General features: G+C 41.3%; 2 protein-coding genes across 2 annotated transcripts in view; one reads left to right on the top strand and one right to left on the bottom strand.

Moving 5' to 3' along the window:
* Nucleotides 1-22954, top strand: part of mcf2l2 (MCF.2 cell line derived transforming sequence-like 2) — a gene marked incomplete at its 5' end in the record, with an annotated part of 122275 nt that overhangs the window by 29020 nt on the left and 70301 nt on the right.
* Nucleotides 1234-22290, bottom strand: b3gnt5a (UDP-GlcNAc:betaGal beta-1,3-N-acetylglucosaminyltransferase 5a). The gene is made up of 2 exons (XM_012857570.3): nt 20988-22290; nt 1234-2986 (listed from the first exon to the last, which is right to left on the bottom strand). The coding sequence occupies exon 2, from the start codon at nt 2554-2556 to the stop codon at nt 1369-1371; it is 1188 nt and encodes a 395-aa protein (XP_012713024.1). The 5' UTR covers nt 2557-2986; nt 20988-22290; the 3' UTR covers nt 1234-1368.

Below are 22954 nucleotides of genomic sequence, written 5' to 3'. Positions count from 1 at the left end.
TCCACAACGGATGTGGCATTTTATTGGCAAGCATTATAGACACATTTTACCATTGTGTGTTGTAAAAAAAAATAAGAAAAGCCTGGCCTTCATTACCCAGGTTTTAAATATTCAGAATTTCTATTGGACAATTTGTAAAACATGTTTAATAAAACTCACCTTTCTTTGTTGTGTGCTTTACTGCTTCTTTCTATGGTGGCTTTCAGCCCATCTTTCTTAATTGAACACCTGGCTTTGACTAATTTGTAGACAGTTTTTCAGCATCTTCTTTTGCCAGGTCTAGGGTTGGAAAATGGCTTCTCCTGTCCATTACAGCAAGCAGGAAGTTCTTTGCACATCATATTAAAAACAAAGAAATATATAAGGCAATGTGCATTCTCCAGTAACAAAGACTGGCAGAGATGCTACATCAGACTGATGCAACTCCTCTTATCCACAATACTCATTTCACATGATGTGTCTGCCACGGGTTCTTCCATCATCTGAAATGGAATTCTGATAATTATACCATTATTAATAAACCTCAGCAGTCATGTAGCTCAACCTTAGACCTAATCTTATTTTAAATCACAAACCTACTTTAATGTTAGCAATTGGCCCATTATGCTAATAAAGTCAAATAGACACCTAAAAAACATGTTCCTATTTATTCATCATTTTGAATGCTGTTCTATGTCATGAAGTATGATATTTAGCCTTCTACATATTTTAGTTTCTGATGTAAACTTCCTCAACTGTTGAAGTATAAATGCTTGCATGAAAATAATTCCTCAACTAAAGGTGACTTCCCCCACACAGAGTTTTGGCCAGGATGCAGTAATTAGACATTGTGTTTTTTTTTTTTTTCAACATTAAATTGTGGGAGCTACCAGATATTCTCCAGCAAAATGTTTATGATCGTGCTGCTTTTTTTTTGTTTAGGGTTTCATGTCAAATCAATTAAGATTGTAAATGGAAAGCCCTTTTAGTACAAGATTAATGTACAAGATTAAAGCTCACTCTTGTCCTCATTTAAACCTTGTTTTTAGCCACTTTCAATTAACTGCAACCTACCAGAAACCCTAATTGTAGGTCTTAGCTATGAAACTAGAACTAAAACACATCGGTAGCTGATGTGTGAAAGATTTCTGTGAAGTGTTTTCATTAGGACACCCCAAGGCCTCAAAGCTTGTCAGACAGGTTGTGCAAAATTCAAGCTGATGTTTCTCATCACTCAAAGGCAGAGTGCATTTGTTTGCACAGAAAACATTTGATCTTTATTTCAAAGAAAGCTCAAAGACAACACAGCCAGTATCAATGACATGACACAAAGAGGCACTTGTTTTGTTTTCTGTCAAAGGAAATGTTGTGTAGTCCATCAGAGATCATTTAGTTAAAAGCAGCTGTACAGGAGTATGTGCTCTGCAAATGTAGCCGACACAGAAGCATCACCCTAACTGCTGTGCAGTACAGTTCATCCAGAAATCCCCGGGAGCTGTTGGATGCTCTGAAGTCAATCGCTGCTCGCCACAATGAACGCACATCTGCGGAGTGACCATGTGATGTAATCATGTGATCATATATGCAGGGGTGGTATGGAGCCTTTCCCCCCCCTGAAAAGTATGCATGCTCCAGGGGAGACACCCCCATGATCTTGGCACACATTCCCATAAAGACATCGTCAATGTACAGGGAAGAGTTCAGCACCAGGGTGGCCTGGTAGATCTTTGAGGCCACGTCCCCTGAAACCACGTACCCCGCACCAGCTGTGTAGTCCGGGTACGAAGGCCAGGGGTACAAATCATAGGGAACAAAATATTTGCTGTCTTTCCGACGAACTGGAGGAGCTCCTTTGTGAACATGCCCTACCCATATGTCCTTTGCACCTGACTGGCTATCCAGAAGTTGCTGCAAGTACTTCACCAAGTTTGGCATATGAACAAAAATATCATCATCTGCTGACATGAGAAAGTGTGTCTGCGGGCAGTACTTGTGGCTCCAGTGGAACTGCATGATCAATTTTGTGGTCAGGTTATGGAACGTGTCTATGAAACTCTGCTGGATCAGGTCTCCAAAGGCATTGTCTTCCTGCTGCAGGGCATCTTGGACGCGGGACCTATGAGCTTCATCTGCATAAATGCCCGTTGCAAACAGCAGCGTCACACTTACACCCAACTGTGACCAGGCAAAACTCTCATTACCCCACGTTTCTCTGATGGCCTGGCGCCGCTTGAAGTTGTCTGGCGAGGATTTCACAAACAGAAGCAACAGTACATCATCCCAAACTTTCCCATTTTTACCCCTACATTTGTTGGGATGGTTGATCAGGTATGGATACTTCACTGAATGACCAGCCACCCTGCTGTAACCATCCTTCCTAGGGTGATTGGAATGGGAGATGGTGGTATTTAGGAAGTCATATCTGTTGAACAGGTAGCGGTAGGAATAAGATCTCACGTGGCTCACAACATGATGGTCCAGCTCCTCCCAGCAGACCGTCAGTACACAAAGCACCATTGCTGTGGTCAGCAGCTGCACACATTTCCACTTGTGGATGCGCCGGAAGTTAATGAACATTATGACTCCGGCTTAAATCTACTGAACTTTGAACCTCAGCAACATCTTCAGGATCCTCCTTCAGAATCAAACAATTTCCTGATTTTCCTAACTTTGTCCTGTCTCTTTTTGTTCTTCTTCTCTTTCTGTCCCTCCAACTACCAAGTGCTGTCATGTCCAGTAGGCCTTTTTCAGGCTCTTTAGCAGAGTGCTTGCTCCTTTGCAGAATGCTGTGGGTTGTTTGAAGCAACAGTAGTGCTCCATCATGGTGAACACCCTGAAACCAGATCTCAGCAGATCTCCGCTTCCCTCCTTGGGCCAACAAAAGCCAAAGTGCAGCGTCTTTCGTTTCTCCTTTAAAAGCCTGAGCAGGATTCACTTCTCTGTTCCACCTTCTGTTTCATCCACTCAAGTTACTGAGAAAACGGAATCAGGAGCAACCATACGACACCTGAAAAAAAAAAACAGAAGTAATTAGATGGTTCTTGAAAGATATTCTCAAGAGCAGGAGCAGTCATTCAAATGAGCTTTAACTGATTCATAAAATGAAATAAACATAATTTAATGAGCATTTAGAGTTCCCCAGAGGGTTTGTATTTTAAGTACTCTTTATTTATTTTCAGTATTTTTTATTTTTCTACAGTAATTCATTAAGATGTCACTCTCCTCTGATCCTGTAACCATGGAGAACATGAGGACACCCACATACAATGTAGCATACTTCACTGTCTAACAAAGAGTGCACCTCGCAAAGATTGTTGCATGTTGGATGCTTCGACTACTGCTTAAAGGACTATCCCTTTTCCTTAGTGTGCATCTCGGTCACTCACATCTGGCACCCAGGATCTCCTCGTTGTCCCTCGTACTAAGCATATAACCATGGGTGACCGTGCATTCTCCTCCCTGGGGCCTCGGCTGTGGAATCAGTCAGGATGGCAGACTCCCTTATAACTTTTAAAGGCAGCCTGAAGACTCATTTGTTTCACACTGCCTTCAACAAATAAGGCTTCTCCTAGGATTTCCCTGTTCTTAACTGCAATTTGTTGGCCATATTCTTAATACTATTATTTTAGTTTTGTTCTGTTTTTAATCTTTATTATTTTAGGATTTGTCATTCTAGATTGTTTTAAACCTCGTTTATTGTAGAACAGTGAAGTGCCTTGAGAAGTCGCAAGAGTTTAAAGTGTACTATACAAATAAAATGTATTATTATTGCGCCATGTCAGTTATTAAATCATTTAAATCCCCCTCTGCAATCACTGGCACCCTTCTGATGTATATAAAAACCTTAAAACAATCCCCCTGGATGCTGCTCTTTGCTGCAGTTGTCTACCAGTCAGCATCTGTGTATTTTTCCCCAGCTCCCTTACATCCTACACACTGCACATAGTGGAAGAATAAACTTGGGTCCTCATCCAGCCTTGTTTGTTTCACTTCCATTGGTTTCAAACTATTTAATTCTTGTTCTGACTGCAGACAGCAGCATTTTTAGATGAGTAGATATTTAGTGGTAGTCATTTTCGGAGTTATAAAAATCCACACATACCTGCACTACATGAATTCCATGTGTTGTCTTTTTTGGAATTTTTGGAGTGTCCATAAAAAATAAAGGTCTTCTGTGCCAACTTGTAGATCGTTAAATAAAGTTAACTGGACAATGTGATCAACTTAAAAAAAAAAAAAAAGAAGAAATCATAGAAAAAAGGCTTCGCTTACATATATTTTGTAAGAGTTAGCTGCTGATGGTGGTGTTGGGGGGGTAGTTTAGTTAATTATCCAACTGGTGAGACTGTTGAAATGAAAATAATTATTTCTTAATGCCCACATTTCCCACACTGAATAAATGTACTCAACTATTTATTATTATTATTATTATTTTTTTTTTTAAGTTTTGCTGCCACTATAAAATATGATCTAAGGGAGCACCAGGGCACCACATCAAAACTACAGGAACAAAGCATAAACACAGCAAACATAATCAATGAAATAAAAATGACTTCCCCTGACAAGATGTTCTACAGACTGACTCCCTTTAAATGGCACAGCAGGTTCAGCAGACAGGAAATAGAAAACCGTATTAAATAATAACTTTTTATTTCAAAAAGTTACAAAGTAACTGCAATTTGCCTCGGTCTCGAAATTCATTTCAGACTTCAGGATATCACCTTTCCAAGAAAACAAAGACAAGCTTTAACCCCACAGCATATTTCAACTAAAGTAGATAATAAGTATTTTAAATTGAAAAGCAAGTTGTTTCCGACAACCTCTTCTATAATAAATGTTCATTATGTTGACCTTTTTTGTGCCTCTTCATTTTTCTGTTTTGACATCAACATTAGCGCACACATGCAGATGGGTGTGATAAGAGGAAGAGATGCAGACGTTTAGATTAAGGTGAGATTTTAATGGACAGAGGAGAGCAGAGGTAAGATGGCAAACAGAAATTAATCCATCTCAAAATATTAACTGTTTGCATATTGGGGCAAGTTAGGAAAGGTCCTCACTGAGTCATGCCTAAACGTAAATAAAAGATTTTTTTTAAAAAGTTGACCAACCAGCTGCCTCTGTCACCAAGAAAAGTCTGCAGGGAAATTAGTTCAAGGAGGACCCTAGTGGAGCTAAACAGTGTGGCTCACCTGCATGACGAAGCAGCCACCTCACCTCACCCAGGGCTAAACAACACAAGTCTGAAGGCAATCCCTGAGCCAGAACCACTAACGGTCCGTGTGTGTGTGTGTGTGTGTGTGTGTGTGTGTGTGTGTGTGTGTGTGTGTGTGTGTGTGTGTGTGTGTGTGGGGGGGGGGGGGGGGGGGAGAGATCGATTCCACTCCTGCTGCTGGTGCTGATATTTGAGCTATTTCGGAAACTCCAGTAGTCTCAACAGAAGTCTGGGATTTGCAATAAAGGAAGAATAAAACTTCACAGCAATAACAAGCAATTGCTGTCGCGCTTTAAAGTTATTGTTGGTGTGGCGTAAAGGCTCGTGCACAGATAGACTCTTGGCTCCGGCCCGTTTGCCCTGAATGAGAAAAGTGCCATTTTTTGCTGGAGGCAAATTTTTTCTTCATTCATTAATATTCAAAAATAAAAATGACCCTCTGCTATCAATCCCAAAACAGTTTTGAAATTTGATGGGGAATTATTTGAGTTCTTTTTTTTCCCCCAGTGTCCTGTCTAGCAATGTGGCAATAGGAATTGATATCTTAATGCCAAATAGAGCTCGACAGATTTTGCTTTCACAAGTGGAGCAAACAGCTTTCGCCATAATGCTCCGCTTGATTTGTGCATGTAAATAACTTTATTGTGATTCCTGCAGGGAGAATTTCAAATTATATGAACACTACAATGGGAAAGTAGGAGAGTAAAGGAAGAACAAGAAGAGAAAAAAAAGAAAGAGAAGAGGTGAAAGAAAGAAGACATAAAAGGAAGAGAATGATAAAACTTCCTCTGTCTGCTCCATCACCTGGAAAGAGACGCAAAAAGAACAGCACAACCAACAGACATAAAGCAACAGATACAATCGAGTAGCACCTTGATACCATTGCTAAATCATATGTATTATTATTTAAGCTGACATGTGTAATGTGATATCTGAAAAAAGAAAGTGAAAGAAAATAAATAAATAAATTATAGGCTTTCTGTATATAAGTGAACATTTAATACCTGGGACCCAGCACCTGTGGGAGTTTGTGAGAGTGCACTAGTTTAGGTGAAAATTATACAGAAGGAAATAGCTCGATAGTGGTTGTGGAGAACCAAAGACCCGCCTTCCCCGAGCACAGAGGCAGGGGACCCGTAACCCCGGACTCCCAAAGGGGCCCCGAAAGCAGTGCGCCCGAGAGGGGCCATCACAGGAAATCTGCAACCCCCCCGAGGAAAGAGAAGAGACGACCCCGAGGAAATCCCCCAGCCACCGCAATGCCGACGCCCCCAAGAGCCACGGGGACGAGCCCGCCAGCCGCGCTGAAGTGGTCCTGGCCATGGGCCCTGGGGGCCAGAGGCCCCAGGGGTGCCCCGCCCCCGCGGCAGGGGCCCCGGCCGCCCCCCGGGGGGCCAGGCCCCGCGAAGCCGGTGCCGCGAATGGGCCAGCGCCCACCCGGGAACCCGCCCCAAACCCGAGGACCGTCAACGTGCCAGAGGGCCAAGGCGCCTGCCAACGCAGCGGAGGAGGGCAGGACGTGGGGGGATGGGCTCCGCACCTATCGGAACCTTGAGATGTTCTTGGGAGACGGAGCGGACCGGGCCCATACCTGGGGAAAAAAAAAAAAAAAACTCATTCACACCATCCCTCCCTAGTGCCCCACTCACCACACACAGACACAAAAAAAGGATGCTGTACACACATTCCCACATAACATTCACATCCAAAAATCCCAAGTGGGGAGGGGGGGTCACCACAATTCAACAATACGACTGCCTGTGCCCGGCCCCCGGACCAGACGCCCCCCGGATCAGGCCCCCCAAAGAGGAGGGGCCAACACGACCCGTACGGGCCACCCGAACAGAACCCCCCCTCACCCACTATATACCTAATAAACCCCCTCCCACCTCGACCTTCCTGGGGAGAGCAGAGGCGTCAGCCCCAGACCCGGCAAGCCGCTGGCTACCCGCAGCAGCCCCCCGCCAATACCCCGGACCCAGTGGCCCGCACCTCCTCCAGGCCCCAGACTCCGTGCCGCGATCGGAGATGCGGGGTGTGCAAAAGACCCCCGATCCTCCCTACGCCCGCTCAGATGTTGTGTTGTTGCATGTTGATCTCAGGTGTGTTTAAAACTGGGAGCACTGAAGGGGGTGCACGGCACAGCCCACCCCCCCTCCGGAAGGAAGCTGGTGCCAGCGCCCCCCCTCCAAGCAACTACCCAGAACCCTCAATGTCTAAATGCGAGAGGGGGGGAAGGGAGCCGTTCGAGGCGAGGCTCACACAACATAAGCCCCCCCCCCCCCCCCAGACGTCTCCCCCCCCCCCCCCATATTGTGGCCTACATGAATGTGCGTTGTGAAAATGTTTGAAGTGAAAGTGTCTAAAATGCATGATAAAATTGGGGAGAGGGACGTCACCAGAAGGTGGCAACCTCCAGTAACGCCCCCTCCCCAAGGACCTACATGTGTGGCGGCGTGATGGAGCAGGCAGAGGGAGGAGTCCGGGGATGGAGAGCAAAGGACTGGGGAGCCAACCCAGGGAGCCAGCCCCCCTACTGACTCCAATAGGCACCCCCGCTCCCCGAAAGCCCCACCCGGAGAAAGGGGCCCCTCCAGCGGCACCACCATAGCCCGGGGGCCGGGGAGAGGCCGCAGGGCCCGCCAGCCAACCACCGACCAGGACCAACACCTCCACCTCCCCCAGCCCACCCACCAAGCCTACTGGCTTTAACCCCCCCCCCAAAAAAAATAAATAATAATAATAATAATTATTTATATATATATATATATATATATATATATATATATATATATATAAATAAATAAAAATATATAAATAAACAAATAATAAGATGGGGGACCCTGGCCAGCCAGCCCGCACGAGCCATCCCAAACCCCAACTCCCAGGCGAAACCCGCACCGGGAGACTACACGGACCAGGACCAGGACAGGGGACCGGAAACAAGCCCACCAGATCGTCCACCCCCCCCCCCCAACCCATAGATTTAACCCCTCTCCAACACTAACATTCAAACATCTCACCATACATTCGACAGTAGACATCCAGGCTGAGTAAGTCACTACTCCCCCTCCCTCCCCTCCCCCCACTAGCAGAGTGCCAACCCAAAGAAGGGGAAGAGCATCTGCCCTGAGATGTTAATGACCATGCCCCCCTACCAGCTCAACAGGCCCCGAGGCCCCCCAGCGTACCAGAGGCCCCGTGCAGGGGCAGACACCCGGGCGCACGCCGGCCCAGACCCCAAGCGGCACACCCCCCGGAACCGGAAACCCCGAGGCCCCGCCGGGGCCCCCGCCTGAGGGCGACGCGCCCCAGGGACCTCAGGACCCACCCAGCGACAGCACAGTTACCAGGTCAGTAACCCACGTCCGTCACCGCGTAGCTTTCCAAGAGTGCCGCAAGCGGCGCTGTAGGCCACCCGTAGGCCTCCCAAGCTCCTCCCAGATGGGGGCAACAGACCCTGGAGTCAGACCCACCAAGCGCCCCACTCCAAGTGCCCCCAGAGCCCCAGGAACCCCTCCACCCAGCCACTGCGCCCTGCAGAAAGCAACCCACCGCCCCCCATTCCACTAAGTGATGGTGCTAATCAAAGGAGCCCAAAGAGATCGGTCAGATGTGGATGCAGATGCTGTCTCAAGATTAATATGATCCAACAAAAGATCTCTATACTGATTGATACTGAGATTCTCCTTACTTTTCCAATTCATGAGGATAGTTTTATTTGAGTTCTTGTCCACCGGCCAAACCACTGCAGCCTTCACAGCAGCGGACAGAAAGGTCGAAGGTTCTGCTTAAAAGGCTGAGTTTATCAGCAACTCCTCAGACCGAAGACGTCTCGTGGGGAAGAGACAAAACGTTTTAACTAAGAAGAACTCGTCTAGAAGACCTACAAATTTTTTTTATATAAAGACTATGAATTAGATCACTTGTTTTGTTTAATTTTAACTCTTAATTATTTGGATGTGAACGCTCGAAGAAAAACAAAAACATTAGGCCTGAAGCAAGCATTTTGCTGGAGAGTGTCAAGTAGCTCAAAACAAATTGTTGCTATTAGTTGTGTTTTATTGAGAATATTGAATGCTTTTTCATTTACTCAGACCAGTTTTGATAAGTTGAAACAGAATATTTTATTATAAATATTGCTAAGTTATTGAAATGCATTCACAACATAGCACTGTTCTGTCTGTTTTTTCTGGTATTCAGATATTTATTTCATTTGTTAATTTGAGTTATCCTACTTGATTAAAGGAGTGTTGATAGTATTGAGAAAATAAATATGTAATTAAATATGTACAACTGTTTTTTATGATTATTTTCTGGATATATTTTAGTGATGGAAGCCCTTTTTTTGGCTTGAGCACCTGCGCCCCAAACATGTCTGTGCGTGTGGCTACGTGTGCATGTATCGACTGAGGTGGGAGGGCTTGTGTGTCAGATGAAATATCACAGAAAGTGGTTATGATGTACACTCAAGACTTTAACAGGGGCTTACTAGTCCACTTTTTATTCATTAATTTAATAAATAGATGTTCTGCAAAGAGCACCAGTTTGGTACAGAACATAAGTTGGTACAGAAAATGGATGGATGAATGTTCTGCAAATACTGGATTTTTAATTCTCCAGAAAGAACTTATGAGGCTATACTGTGACTTTTAAAAGCCGACGTACCACTGCAAAAATGCCAGGTTTTTGTAATGTAAGTAATCGGACATTGATTAATAAATAAAATAATCTTCCCACCTAAAAGTAAACGCACATATGCATTTGTTACAACATTTATGTAACCCTGTTACATAAATGCATCTTTCGAGATAAATTCAGTATACAGACCTGTTAAGTTCACTCCTGCAATCAATTATAGTGAATCTGTTAATCCTGAAATAAAGTTTGACTGGCCCATGTCAGGATCCCTACATCTGCTCATTCATCTTCCAGATAAAGCCACATGTTCAATTCAATTCAATTCAATTTTATTTATATAGCGCCAAATCATGAAACATGTCATCTCAAGGCACTTTACAAAGTCAAGTTCAATCATATTATACAGATTGGGTCAGATTATACAGATTGGTCAAAAATGTCCTATATAAGGAAACCAGTTGATTGCATCAAAGTCCCGACAAGCAGCATTCACTCCTGGGGAAGCGTAGAGCCACAGGAAGAGTCATCTGCATTGTACATGGCTTTGCTGCAATTCCTCATACTGAGCAAGCATGAAGCGACAGTGGGAAGAAAAACCACCCATTAGCGGGAAGGAAAAACCTCCGGCAGAACCGGGCTCAGTATGAACGGTCATCTGCCTCGACCGACTGGGGGTTACAGAAGACAGAACAGAGACACAACAAGAGAGACAAAAAAGCACAGAAGCACACATTGATCTAGTAATCTGTTCTACATTAGATGGTAGTAGCGGGTAAGCCGTCTTCGCTGGATGATGTCACAGTTAACAGAACGCCAGACCAGGTGTACCTACTATGAAGAGAAAAGAGAGAGAACAGAAAGTTAAAGCAGAAATGACAACATAATGCATAATTGAAGAACAGTAGAACTCAATAGAGTGAGAAAATTAGATCCTGATATACTCCAGTAGCCTAAGCCTATAGCAGTAAAACTATAAAGGTAGCTGAGAGTAACATGAGCCACTAGTTATAATTTTTGTCAAAAAGAAAAGTTTAAGCCTAGTCTTAAAAGTAGACAGGGTGTCTGCCTCACGGACCAAAACTGGGAGTTGGTTCCACAGGAGAGGAGCCTGATAGCTAAAGGATCTGCCTCCCATTCTACTTTTAGAGACTCTAGGAACCACCAGCAGACCTGCAGTCTGAGAGCGAAGTGCTCTGTTAGGAACATACGGGGTAATCAGAGCTCTGATATATGATGGAGCTTGATTATTAAGGGCTTTATACGTTAGAAGAAGAATTTTAAATTCTATTCTTGATTTAACAGGAAGCCAATGAAGGGAAGCTAAAATTGGAGAAATATGATCCCTCTTGTTGATTTTCATCAGAACTCTTGCTGCAGCATTTTGGATCAGCTGAAGGCTTTGAACTGCATTTTGTGGACTTCCTGATAGTAAAGAATTACAATAGTCCAGCCTTGAAGTAACAAATGCATGGACCAGTTTTTCAGCATCACTCCTGGACAGAATGTTTCTAATTTTGGCGATATTCTGGAGGTGAAAAAAGGAAACTCTGGAAACCTGTTTAATATGGGATTTAAATGACATGTCTTGGTCAAAAATAACACCAAGATTTTTTACTTTATTACCAGAGGCCAGGTTAATGCCATCCAGATTAAGTGATTGGTTAAGAAGTTTATTTTTTGAGGACTCAGAATTTAGATGCAAGAAATTTAAAGTCATCCAGCTTTTGATGTCATCAAGACATGACTGCAGTCGAAGTAATTGATTGGATTCATCAGGATTTATGGATAAATATAGCTGAGTATCATCAGCATAACAGTGGAAATTAATCCCATGCTGTCTGATAATTTTGCCTATCGGAAGCATATATATAGTAAATAGAATTGGTCCAAGAACTGAACCCTGTGGTACTCCACAGGTGACCCTAGAGTTTGAGGAAGATTTATTATTAACATGAACAAATTGGAATCTGTCTGACAGATAAGATTTAAACCAGCCTAATGCTTTCCACTTAATCCCTACAGTATGTTCAAGTCTTTGTAGGAGAATATTGTGATCAACTGTATCAAACGCAGCACTGAGATCTAACAGGACAAGTATAGACACAAGTCCATTATCTGAGGCCATGAGAATATCATTAGTGACCTTCACCAGAGCTGTTTCAGTGCTATGATGAGCTCTGAAGCCTGACTGAAACTCCTCAAGTAGGTCATTACTTTGTAAATGTTCACAAAGTTGATTAGCAACTACTTTCTCAAGAATTTTAGATAAGAAAAGAAGATTACATATAGGTCTGTAGTTTACTAACTCATCCTGATCAAGAGAAGGTTTCTTAAGTAAAGGTTTAATAACAGCTACTTTCAAAACCTGTGGTACATATCCATTTACTAAGGATAGATTAATCATGTCTAAAATAGTGCCACTGATCAAAGGGAATATGTCCTTAAACAACTTGGTTGGGATTGGGTCTAACATACAAGTAGAAGGTTTAGATGAAGCTAAAATTTTAGATAGCTCAGAAAGCTCTACTGCTTCTAAACAGTTCAAACACTGCGCAGATTCTAAAGATTCCTCCAATGCTGCCTCACTTACTGAGGACGAGGTAATCATGTTTGGGAGGATGCCAATTATTTTATTTTTAATGGCATCAATTTTATTTATGAAGAATCCCATAAAATCATTACTACTAAGAGCTAAGGGAATGGATGGATCAACAGAGCTGTGGCTCTGGGTAAGTTTGGCAACTGTACTGAAGAGAAATCTACGATTATTTTTATTCTCTTCAATTAATGATGAAAAATATGCTGCTCTAACTCTGCAGAGGGTCTTGTTATACAACAATAGTCTGTCCCTCCAGATTAAGTAGGATTCCTCTTGGTGTCTAGAGCGCCATTTTCTCTCCAATTTCCTAACATTGTGCTTCAAGGAACGCAGCTCTGAATTAAACCAAGGAGCCAGCTTCCTGTGAATAATCACCTTCTTTTTCAAGGGAGCTACATTGTCTAATGCAGCTCCCTTGCAGACTGGTTACAATTCAATTCTATTCAATTGACTTTATTAATCCCACAAGGGGCAATTACTTAAGAGCAGCATGGTTGCAACAATCACACACAATATAAAAAGACACATAGACAATGCTTTTCACGGAGACCAGCCATTTACTCAACGTTGTGTTCCTGCTGTGAAATGCCATTGAATCTTTACCTCCACAGGATAGGTAAATGATGTTGTATTTTCTTTTACTTCTGGCCTGCTTCCTTACTGGCTTCCATGTTTTCAGGCTGCTCTTTTGCTAAAATAAAATACCAAATTTTCTGTTTTGGGAACTCTGGAAATTTTCATATGAATGTATCAGGAGCCAGGAAGTAAACACTGAGCTACATGCTGAACCCAAAGTAGTTCTGGACCATACCTCTAGGTGGGAAAGGAGAAAAACGTGACTAAGACATTGTTGATGGAGAAGACCGATTGTTTATAGGGAATGTTACTTCCATCTTGGGTGAAAAATGAGAATGATCTAGGTTGATTTTACAGTAAATTTCTTACTTTTAGTTTTGGTCAGCAGTGGCTTTGGTCTTTGATACCAGTCCAAGGCCAGTTGTTTTGGAGGGATGCCATTTCTGCCCTGGCTTTTTCTTATTGAGGACTCATGAAAACAGACTTTAACTGCAGTAAGTGAGGACTACAAGGCTTTAGATGTTATTTTGTGTTTTTTTTATCTCGTGGATGAATTGTTTATGCACTTTTGGAGTAGTTTTGTTAGGCTGGTCCCTACTTTTACTAGCTTGTGAATAACGGCTCTTGCAGTGGTCTACTGAAGTCCCAAAGCCTTAGAAAGGACTTTGTAATCCTCTCCCAAATGAAAGATATCAACAACTTTGATTTCTTTTGATCAGGCATGATGTGTCAAGTTTTTAGATGGATCACTTGACATAGCAAAAATGCTGTGAAATTACAATTGGAAACAACTTCCTATTCTCCACTTTGACTAACATTTTTTAGAGCGCAGTGAATGCAAGTGCCTGCCCAGCACAATGTATTACAATGGAAGGGCTTTAGTCCTACAGAGCCCTTGAACAGAGAAGCTGCTGAAGTATGTACAATGCTGCTGAACAACAAGCTGCTAACATATTACCACTCCAGCACATTTCACTGAACGTTGCACTCAGCTGCTTCAAAGCTCTGACTGGAGGACATGCAACCGTGTGTGGAATACAGACTGGAAACACAGATGGATTCACTGTTAGCGTATTATTCTTAAAGATGTGCTCAAAACCAACTTATTTACTGCAGATCTTTCTAGAGGAAAATGTTAACGTTGTCACCTTAATTTGGTGTAAAATGATATACTTTAGAAAAACATCATGGGTATTTTTTTTCATAGTTTAGTTCTGCATATAGTTGTACCAGTCAGTGCTAGTTGTCTCTGCTCTAAAGCCTTGACACACCCCTCCGTGTCCGTCTATACGAACTGCTTGGACCTTGCAGACAGGCAACTTCCCACATGGGAGCTTATTTATTTATTCATTTATTTTTTAGCTCGGCTGACTTTCCACATTCCACACGAGAGCTTTTTAGGGGTCGACATAGAACTAGTTTATATACTGTATACTCAGAGAAGAATATTAAAAATAATGTTTTGCCGTAGTTTCAGTGCAGTATTTGTATCCTTATTTTCCATGAGATAAATATCCCCAGTGAGAAGACGGCGGATGTGGACAAAACATTGTTGTTTTTCTTCTTCTGCTTCTCATTTTATTTGTGGTTTTCCTGTCTGCTGGGTGTTTGCTGCCACTCTGACTGTAGTGTTGTGGTCGCTGTGGCAGTTACAGACAACACAGTCACAAAAATCAACCTCTACTGCGCAGGTACAGGGAACTGCACTGTGGTCAAGGAGGCAGTAGAGCAGACTGGAAGCTCTTTACCTGGTCTTCTTTCAACACTTCAATAATTCTATGTATAAAGAAAGTCAAACTCTGATTGTCCTTCTTAAAGACTGTTTTACTACAATGTGCAACATGTATCCTGGCTTCCATGACACTTTTTGCAAAAGACAGAAATACACTCCCTTTATAATATAAATGAGCACGGACGTGCAGGGGGGGGGGGGCGGAGGGGGCTTGAGCACCTGCCCCTTTGCCCCTTGATGCCCAAAGTGCCCTTTTGTCAGGTTTTTTTTAATTTTTTATTTTTTATTTTTTTTATGTATGCGTGTTTGTTGGTGTGTGTGTGCATGTCCAAAATAATAATAATTTAGGTCTACCATGGCTGGTTACATGATCCACATAACGTGCCCTCACTCTGCCCTACTTTTGCTCTCGCAGCTCCGAGCTCCGCTGCCTCGCGCTGCCTCGCGCTGCCTCGCGCTGCCTCGCGCTGCCTCGCGCTGCCTCGCGCTGCCTCGCGCTGCCTCGCGCTGCCTCGCGCTGCCTCGCGCTGCCTCGCGCTGCCTCGCGCTGCCTCGCGCTGCCTCGCGCTGCCTCGCGCTGCCTCGCGCTGCCTCGCGCTGCCTCGCGCTGCCTCGCGCTGCCTCGCGCTGCCTCGCGCTGCCTCGCGCTGCCCCGTCTGTCCTGCCCCTTTAAATCTGCAGCACACTTGACTGTGCTCTGTGCTGTTTAACTCCACTGTCATTGGTTATACCGCTTTAAATCCCGCCTTCTCTCTTTCTGATTGGCTGTTTTCTAGTGCGTCCGTGTGCGTGCTTGCTTGGAGCGCGAGATTTCAGTTTTGATTCATACAGGGATACTGCGGTTACCACCATAGACATCATATACGTAGAAGCGTCGTTGGGCGCAGTTTCGCATGTCAACGTCACCGCCAAATTGTATGTGGCAGAAAAAAGTTAAGTTCTGTTGTAGTGAACGTGGATGAGAGAAGATGTTTCATTTCTGTGCTGCATGGAAATGTATTTGAGCTGATTTCACTACTTGTATATGCATTCTATAAACTAAGGCTGCACCATGTTGCAAAACTGGACACACTAAAGCTGCAGAGTGGCAACACTAGGAAAAAGCTGTGCAAGACCATTCTTTTTCAAGGTTTTTAGGTTGCATACAGGATACACACACACATATATATATATATACATATATATATATATATATACATATATATACATATATATATACATATATATATACACATATATATACATATATATACATAAATATATATATATATCACATATATATACAATATATATACAATATATACTACATATATATACATATATATACTCAATATATATACATATATATACATAGATAATATACATATATATAACTATATTATATATACATATATATAAATAGATACTATCAATTATATATATAGTAGAATATATATATATATTATAATTACTATACATGTACATATAATAGATATATATAAGTCACACAGCTATTTATTTGGCTTCATTTAAAATGTTGAAAATGCGATATAATGCACATCTAAAATTACTAATATGAAGAAAAAAAAAGGACCTAGGACAATAAAGTAACAAAAAAAAAAGTGGTAATGTTATGAGAAAAACGCCATATTATGAGAATTAAGAGGGAACATTTCCTGAATTAGTAATAACCCTAACCCTTTGCAGAATTATTTCACTCCTGTAGTAATAGGGCCAGGTTATATTATTTTAATTATTATTATTATTTACGGGAATAAATTCAGGAGAATGAAGCTAAAGGGATACGAAAATAAACTTGTAATATTACAAAAATAAAAATATTACGAATACGAAGTATATTCTGAGATTAAAGTCCCTCTGATACTGTTTAAGTCACTCAGTAACTGCAGATTTGCCACATTTAACATGGCGGTTACTCTGACGCATCGCAGCATATGCAGAACCCGCCCAAAAACGTGTCTACGTATATGATGTCTATGGTTACCACAATCAATACTAGGCTACGAAACTAGTCCCAGTTAAGAAGCTAAATATTATCTGCAGTAAAATAGGTGAAAGCTGCTGAGTGCAGTTCTGTAAAGAAGCAGGCGAGAGAGTTTTGATTTGTGGAACTTGAGAAATGTAAGTAACATTAGCATCTCAAAATAGCATTAATTCTGAAGTATAATGCATTTATCAACAGAAACCTAATCTGTTTTATACAAATAAATATTCTGAGCCAGGCAGGAGTTCTGAAGACGGCTGGAAAGATGGAAAAGCAAAGACTGTAGGCTAATAAAAAATCAGATTCTTAGCCACAGCTGCCTGAAAAAGAATAGGTGAGGGTTTCCCTTTTACCAATATTATGTTGTCATTATTGCTTAATTTTTTTGTTGACCCTCTGATGCAGTTCAGGTATAAATAGCAGGTGATATTTCTTTTACATTATATACAGCACAACAACACTAGATGCTGCCTAAACAACTGTTATATTTTGTTTAGACTTTTGCTTATTTATAATAGCGTAATTAGGATTTCACAAAAAGATAGTGCTATTAATTTCACAATTTTTACTTCTAGAATTAGAATTATGACAAATACAACAGAGGAACACCATTTACATTGTTTTTATTGCACAAAGGTTTCCACACTGTCCATTAGTAAATTAGTACAAACCAGGGGCGGAGCTAGACATTCTTATCATCAGGGATTAAGCCCAAAAAATATTACTTCATTACGATGGTAAATTGGTACAACAAAAAAGTTAAAATTATTTAATCTGTTGATATGGTCGTAAAATTAATTTAGTATAGGCCTTAACATATCTTAAAGTTTTATCTTCTGTTCTTTAATAGTCTTACTAGTATATACAAATAGTATATTGTTCTCATTTGAATGATGAAATGGACAACCACTCATGAAACAATTCACTTTTGGTGTCACCAATCTTGCTCAAAGTACAGTATTGGGTCCTCCATGCTCCTTATGTATAAAGGTTTACTGCACATTTAAACATTAAAATTTCACTATTGTTAGGGAAGTAATTAGTTGTCTCAGAAGATGTAGGTAAGGAGAAGCTGTTATCTACACTTCAGATATATGATGTAAGAAATGTATTTGGAATGTTAAGATCAATTACATGAAATGGGCTAAGGAGAACATCTACAACCCAGTTGTACATTTGTTGAAGTTTGAATTTAGTATTTGAAATGCTGTCAGTGACACTTCTACTTCCAGTGCAGAGTAAATACAAGAAATGTATTTGCAGTCCCTTGAATGTATAATTTTGCTGTGTTTTATGATGCAGACAGAGTATCTTAGATTAAAAAAAATAAGGGTAGGGTTTATCTCTGCACATTTCCATATCTTTAAAAAAAAACAGAGGATATATCTAGACAACAGACATATTTTGAATATATTTGGTTTAATTGATAAGTTTTTACCATCTGTCTCTGTTGCTGGTAAATTCAAATGCAAACTTTTTCAAAGTGAGAAAAAAGTCCCAATTCAACGTTCATCAGATCGGGCGCTGCTTTATAATTTATAATAATAATTGAACTTTATTGATCTCACAATGGAGAAATTCACTTCTGCATCTTTACCCATCCCCTCGGGGAGCAGTGGGCTGCCACTGTGCGGGGCCTGGGGTGTTATGATCGTGAATCAGGCAAACCCAGTATTCAAGCCAAACAAGTGAGGTTAAGGCAAAAAAACAGGATTTTAATAATGAAAACCGGGACAGGCGGGCTCAATAGTCAAAAGGGCAGTCCAAAATCCGGTACACAAAAAGCAGTCCAAAATAGGCAGAGGTACAGACAGGGCAAAGCAAGCTCGGATAACCATGGGACAGAAACTAGTCGGTAAACCGGTATATCAGTCAGACAGGGCAGGAAAAACAGATCAGGGAACAGGCTGGCTCAGAATCAAAAAAGGCTCTCGGGTTATCATCAACAGGTCAATCAGAATATAGAATGCTGGAACTAAACTCACCGTGGCTCGTTAGACAATGATCTGGCAGAGTGCAGGAGACAGAGGCAGATATAAGTAGGGGAGTGAGCAGGTGAACAGAATTAAATTAATTACAAGAATGGGTGGAGCTGATCGGGGGAGACAAAATGGCTGCAACTAAACTGAAGCTGATTGGATGGTGACTGGTGAAGGGGAGTGAGAGCAAGACAAAAGAATGCTGGCAGGTGAACTGAATAAAGGCTGGTGACAGAAGTGATTAGAGCAGGCCAGATGAAAAGTACAAAATCAAACCACATTAAAACCCAAACTATTCCATTAACCAAAACTAGTACAGAACCTAAACCTAAGACAGAATTGATTACATAAAAGAATCACTAAACCAAAACAGAACTTAAACTAATCCAGAACCAAAATCACCATAAAGACCAAACAGGATATAAGCAAATAATAAAAACCAGAGCTAATACTAAGACAGTAGAGTGAATTAATTAAAAAGACCAACATAAACTATAACAAAAACTCAAATCATGACATGGGGAGTAATTGGGGGTTAAGTGTCTTGCTCAGGGACCCAGAGTGGTAGTCTGTGGGAGTTGAACTCAGAACCTCTGGGACCCAAGCTCAATGCTCTAACCACTAGGCCACCTGCACAAAAAGCATCTGTTGTGTGTCGTGCTTATAAAATATGTATAAATGTAACAAGAAATACTGCTTTTCTCTTTAGACAGAAGAAACGCATCCTGACGCTCAAGTCAAGCATAAAGAAATAGGAGCATGCATATTGTGTAGGAAGTGTCCCTAGGGTTAAAGTTCAAATCAAAGTTCAAATCAAACCTACGCCCTTGATTCCATGTTACATTCTTTATAGTATGGGTTGGTACATTTCAGCTGGTTGTACAGCAAGGTAGGTTTCTGTATCATGTTTTAAATCCGTGCCCCATGTGCACTCTTTTAACTTTGAGCACCTGCCCCTCCAACGGTCTATGTACGTCCCTGTAAATGAGTAAGAACAAGGCATATCCATTCCATAATGATTTTTTTTGTTTATTCAGTCACAAACATAATTTCGAACTGTCCTTTTGGTTACATCAGGCAGTAACTCTACTTTTTCCATCAGCACCCTGGTGATTAATGGCAAACAGTATAAAAATAGTTTGAAAACTAAAGTCTAGAAGTTCTGTTGATCTGTTTTCAGACAGCTTAACTACACACAATCTAAATATCAAATTATTTGAAGTGCAGCAAAATGACTTTCTTTCTGTTTCCAGTGTTTTGCATATTGGTCTGGGAGGCTGGACAGTCTTTCTGAAACACAAACTGATTTAAGCAAAAAATGTCAGAAATGTAGAATATGTCATCTTTTTTTGCCTGTGGTTACACATGTTTATTTAGACTCCTTACAGCTCTGGCTCAGAAAACTCTGACTGGCACAAGAGACATGGATTTGGGGCATACACAGAGTTTTTCTCTCTGAACTGGTCCATAGCAGAATTATTCGAAACCAGAAGTTGATTTCTTAGGGGTTATACTTTTGGAAAGCACTGCATCTTTTCCCCTCAGAAGACAAGTATGATAACTATGTGTGTGAAACTTAAAATGTCATGCCAGTCGGAAACTTGGCACTGTGAGTCACACACAGTCATTTGAAACCTAAACACCCATAGTACCAGTGAGCTTTGGGAAAAATCAGAAAGATTTATCTTTCAAATGGAAACCCATCATAGCTGGTGTTATTGTAACAATCATCTTTTGGATATGTACCAGTTGAAAAAGAGAGGAAATTCTCTCCTTTAGACCTTATTTGTTGCATGCAGAGCAGTTGTAGGTAGGAGACTGACTGAGCTTCCCAGGAACTAAAGTGTATAGACCAGGCAGTGAAAAAATAAACAGTGGCATGTACGAGAACACACAGAAGACTGTTGCCGCTTAAGATCTAACGGTCTTAAGTTACACAGAGTTTCTTTTATAATCAAGTTCTGAAAAATAAATCAGTATAGTAACCTTTTCAAATAGAAATTGTTCAGGAAATGCATTCTTTACTAAACATGGGTTGAGTAAAAAATTGTTTATTTAGTTTTAACAAATGATTCATGTTGATGTCCGATGGGACTTTGGAGACCTCTGTTTGTCAACTTATTGAAGAAGTATTTTAGCCCTGACAGTGCAGACTAATTGCATTCAGCCGTCCTCCCCTCTAAATGTGAAACGGCTAAATTGTACATTTGCCAGCTGAAAGTTATTTCTATGTTTGATTTAGAGGAATACCTGTCGGATACATGGACATGTCTTTGACTTACCAGGCTACCTTGTCGTCCAGTCCCGGAGTGAGTCCATGTAAAGATCCAACTTTCCGTGCCCTGATCACTTCGTCTTAGTTCTGGAGACATCTTTCTGGGAAATCCTTGCGTAATCCTTCATACTCTCATGTGGTTTTGCTTCTCTTTGAATAACGTTGGCTGATTCTGTTTTTTCCTCTGACTTCAGATGTAAAACTCCTCAGCTCCTGTTTAGCTGAGTAAAGTAGGAACGGTTGATTCATCTGGTCTGCATGTCCTAGAGTGAGAGAGAGATTTGGCTTGTGGGAGAGTGTAGCAGGAGTGGGAGGAACCACTCTCTTGTTTAATAGCTTCCACATGTGGTTTAAGGTGTCACCCTTAACAATAAGAGGATGATGTTTTGCTCCAATTTGAAACAAAAAGACTAGAGGGCCACATTTGGGAACGAGGAGGGTAGGTTCCACTTCCAGGCATGCATGTAAAAAATTAGGACACCCCGTGGAATATTTAGTTCTTTTAACGTTATGTCTAATCTAATTTTTTATTTCTTTAAACTGTGGACTAAAAAGTGGTTTGATTGCAGCTGAACCCAAAGATTAGCATCCATTAAACAAAACAAGAACAAAAATGTGTGTCCTAACTGAAAAAAAGTATGGATGCCCCATGCCTACTGGCAGCATGCCCTTTTTTTTTTAGCTAAGAGGATTACAGTTAGATTCATCTACCTGTCTCTGACATCGGTGTGAGAAAAGTTTGCCCCTCTCATCACTTTCAGCTGGGTTTCTTGGTTCTTCTTCATATACTGTCTTTTTCACTCCCCAAAATGAGAGCAAGATACTGCATATTGATGGGTTTGTTTTGGGTCAATTTTTATTTTCCAGGGTTCAGATGACCACTGCAGCTCTATGAAGCATAGAGAAGCATAGATTGTCTAACATTTTTGACAGAGCTGTTTAGCCAATCACATTATTCCCAGTAAACCTAATAACATACAACAGGAGGAGTCAGGCTGTATGTGTAGCACTTCTGTTGTGGGCATTTTCCAAGACTGTAGTTAGACATTCAGGCTGTAAGTACACAGAACAAGAGTGTTTTGTAATAGCATTCTTAGTGATAACAAGGTTAGATGGAAGTCACTTCACAAATAATCTGCATGTCAACATAACGGAGAGCTGTCTTTATATTATAGAATGTATTATTATATTGTTATACTCATCTCATGTCCACTGTAAGCCCTTTGTTAGACCTCTATTTGCTTTTAGTTGTAAAAACTTCAGCATGCAAGCATCTCGTGTAGTTGTTGTTAACTCATGAAGCCTGGATAAGCCGTGCCTCACTTTAATATTAACTTCTCTTTCTCTATAACGAATTCTTCATTGTTCAGTTGATCCAATTGTTGAAGGGATCTGTGTTTTGAAGGTGGGGTTTGAGACACATATTTATTAATGAAGAAGGAGGAGAAATTTTCCATGTATGCACTGTCTAACTACTGCAATCCGGCCATAAAAAACCCTTCCTCTGCTGTTTTAGCTAAAATCCTTTACAGTGTGCTGTATTTGTTTCTCTGCTGAGCTTTTGTCCCATTGAGATTAAAAACCTCTTTTTCTAGGGAGTCCTGGCCTAGAGGCAGCAACAAGCAAACATTACATACTTACACACGTTAAACCGGTTATGAAGCATTAACGGACGCTTCGTAACCGGTTTAAAGTTACATAGATCGTAGTTACACACATTTGATATTTCTTAGATTCTCTCATCCAATCAAACTGAGTCCACTCGAAGCGTTTACACAAGAGCCACTTCCACACAGATGCTCTACAGACCAAACCGCTGATCTGTAGAAAACTTGACTTAACCTGCACATTTTCTCTTGTTTTTTTGTAGATTCTCCTTAACTCTAATTTTCTTATTGCAAAATGACTACTCTTTCCACTGATTCTTCAAACTATAGTGTTCCTTTCAACTAAATCTTTTAGCTGCCATTTCTG

This window comes from Fundulus heteroclitus, chromosome 9 (genome assembly GCF_011125445.2).
Source record: "Fundulus heteroclitus isolate FHET01 chromosome 9, MU-UCD_Fhet_4.1, whole genome shotgun sequence".
NCBI classification, from domain to species: domain Eukaryota; kingdom Metazoa; phylum Chordata; class Actinopteri; order Cyprinodontiformes; family Fundulidae; genus Fundulus; species Fundulus heteroclitus.
The sequence above is the reverse complement of the archived record's forward strand: the minus strand, read 5'-3'. Positions and strand labels throughout refer to the sequence as shown.

Excerpts from the sequence above, each read along its gene's own strand:
- b3gnt5a (XM_012857570.3), bottom strand. The coding sequence starts at position 2,556 with ATGTTCATTAACTTCCGGCGCATCCACAAGTGGAAATGTGTGCAGCTG.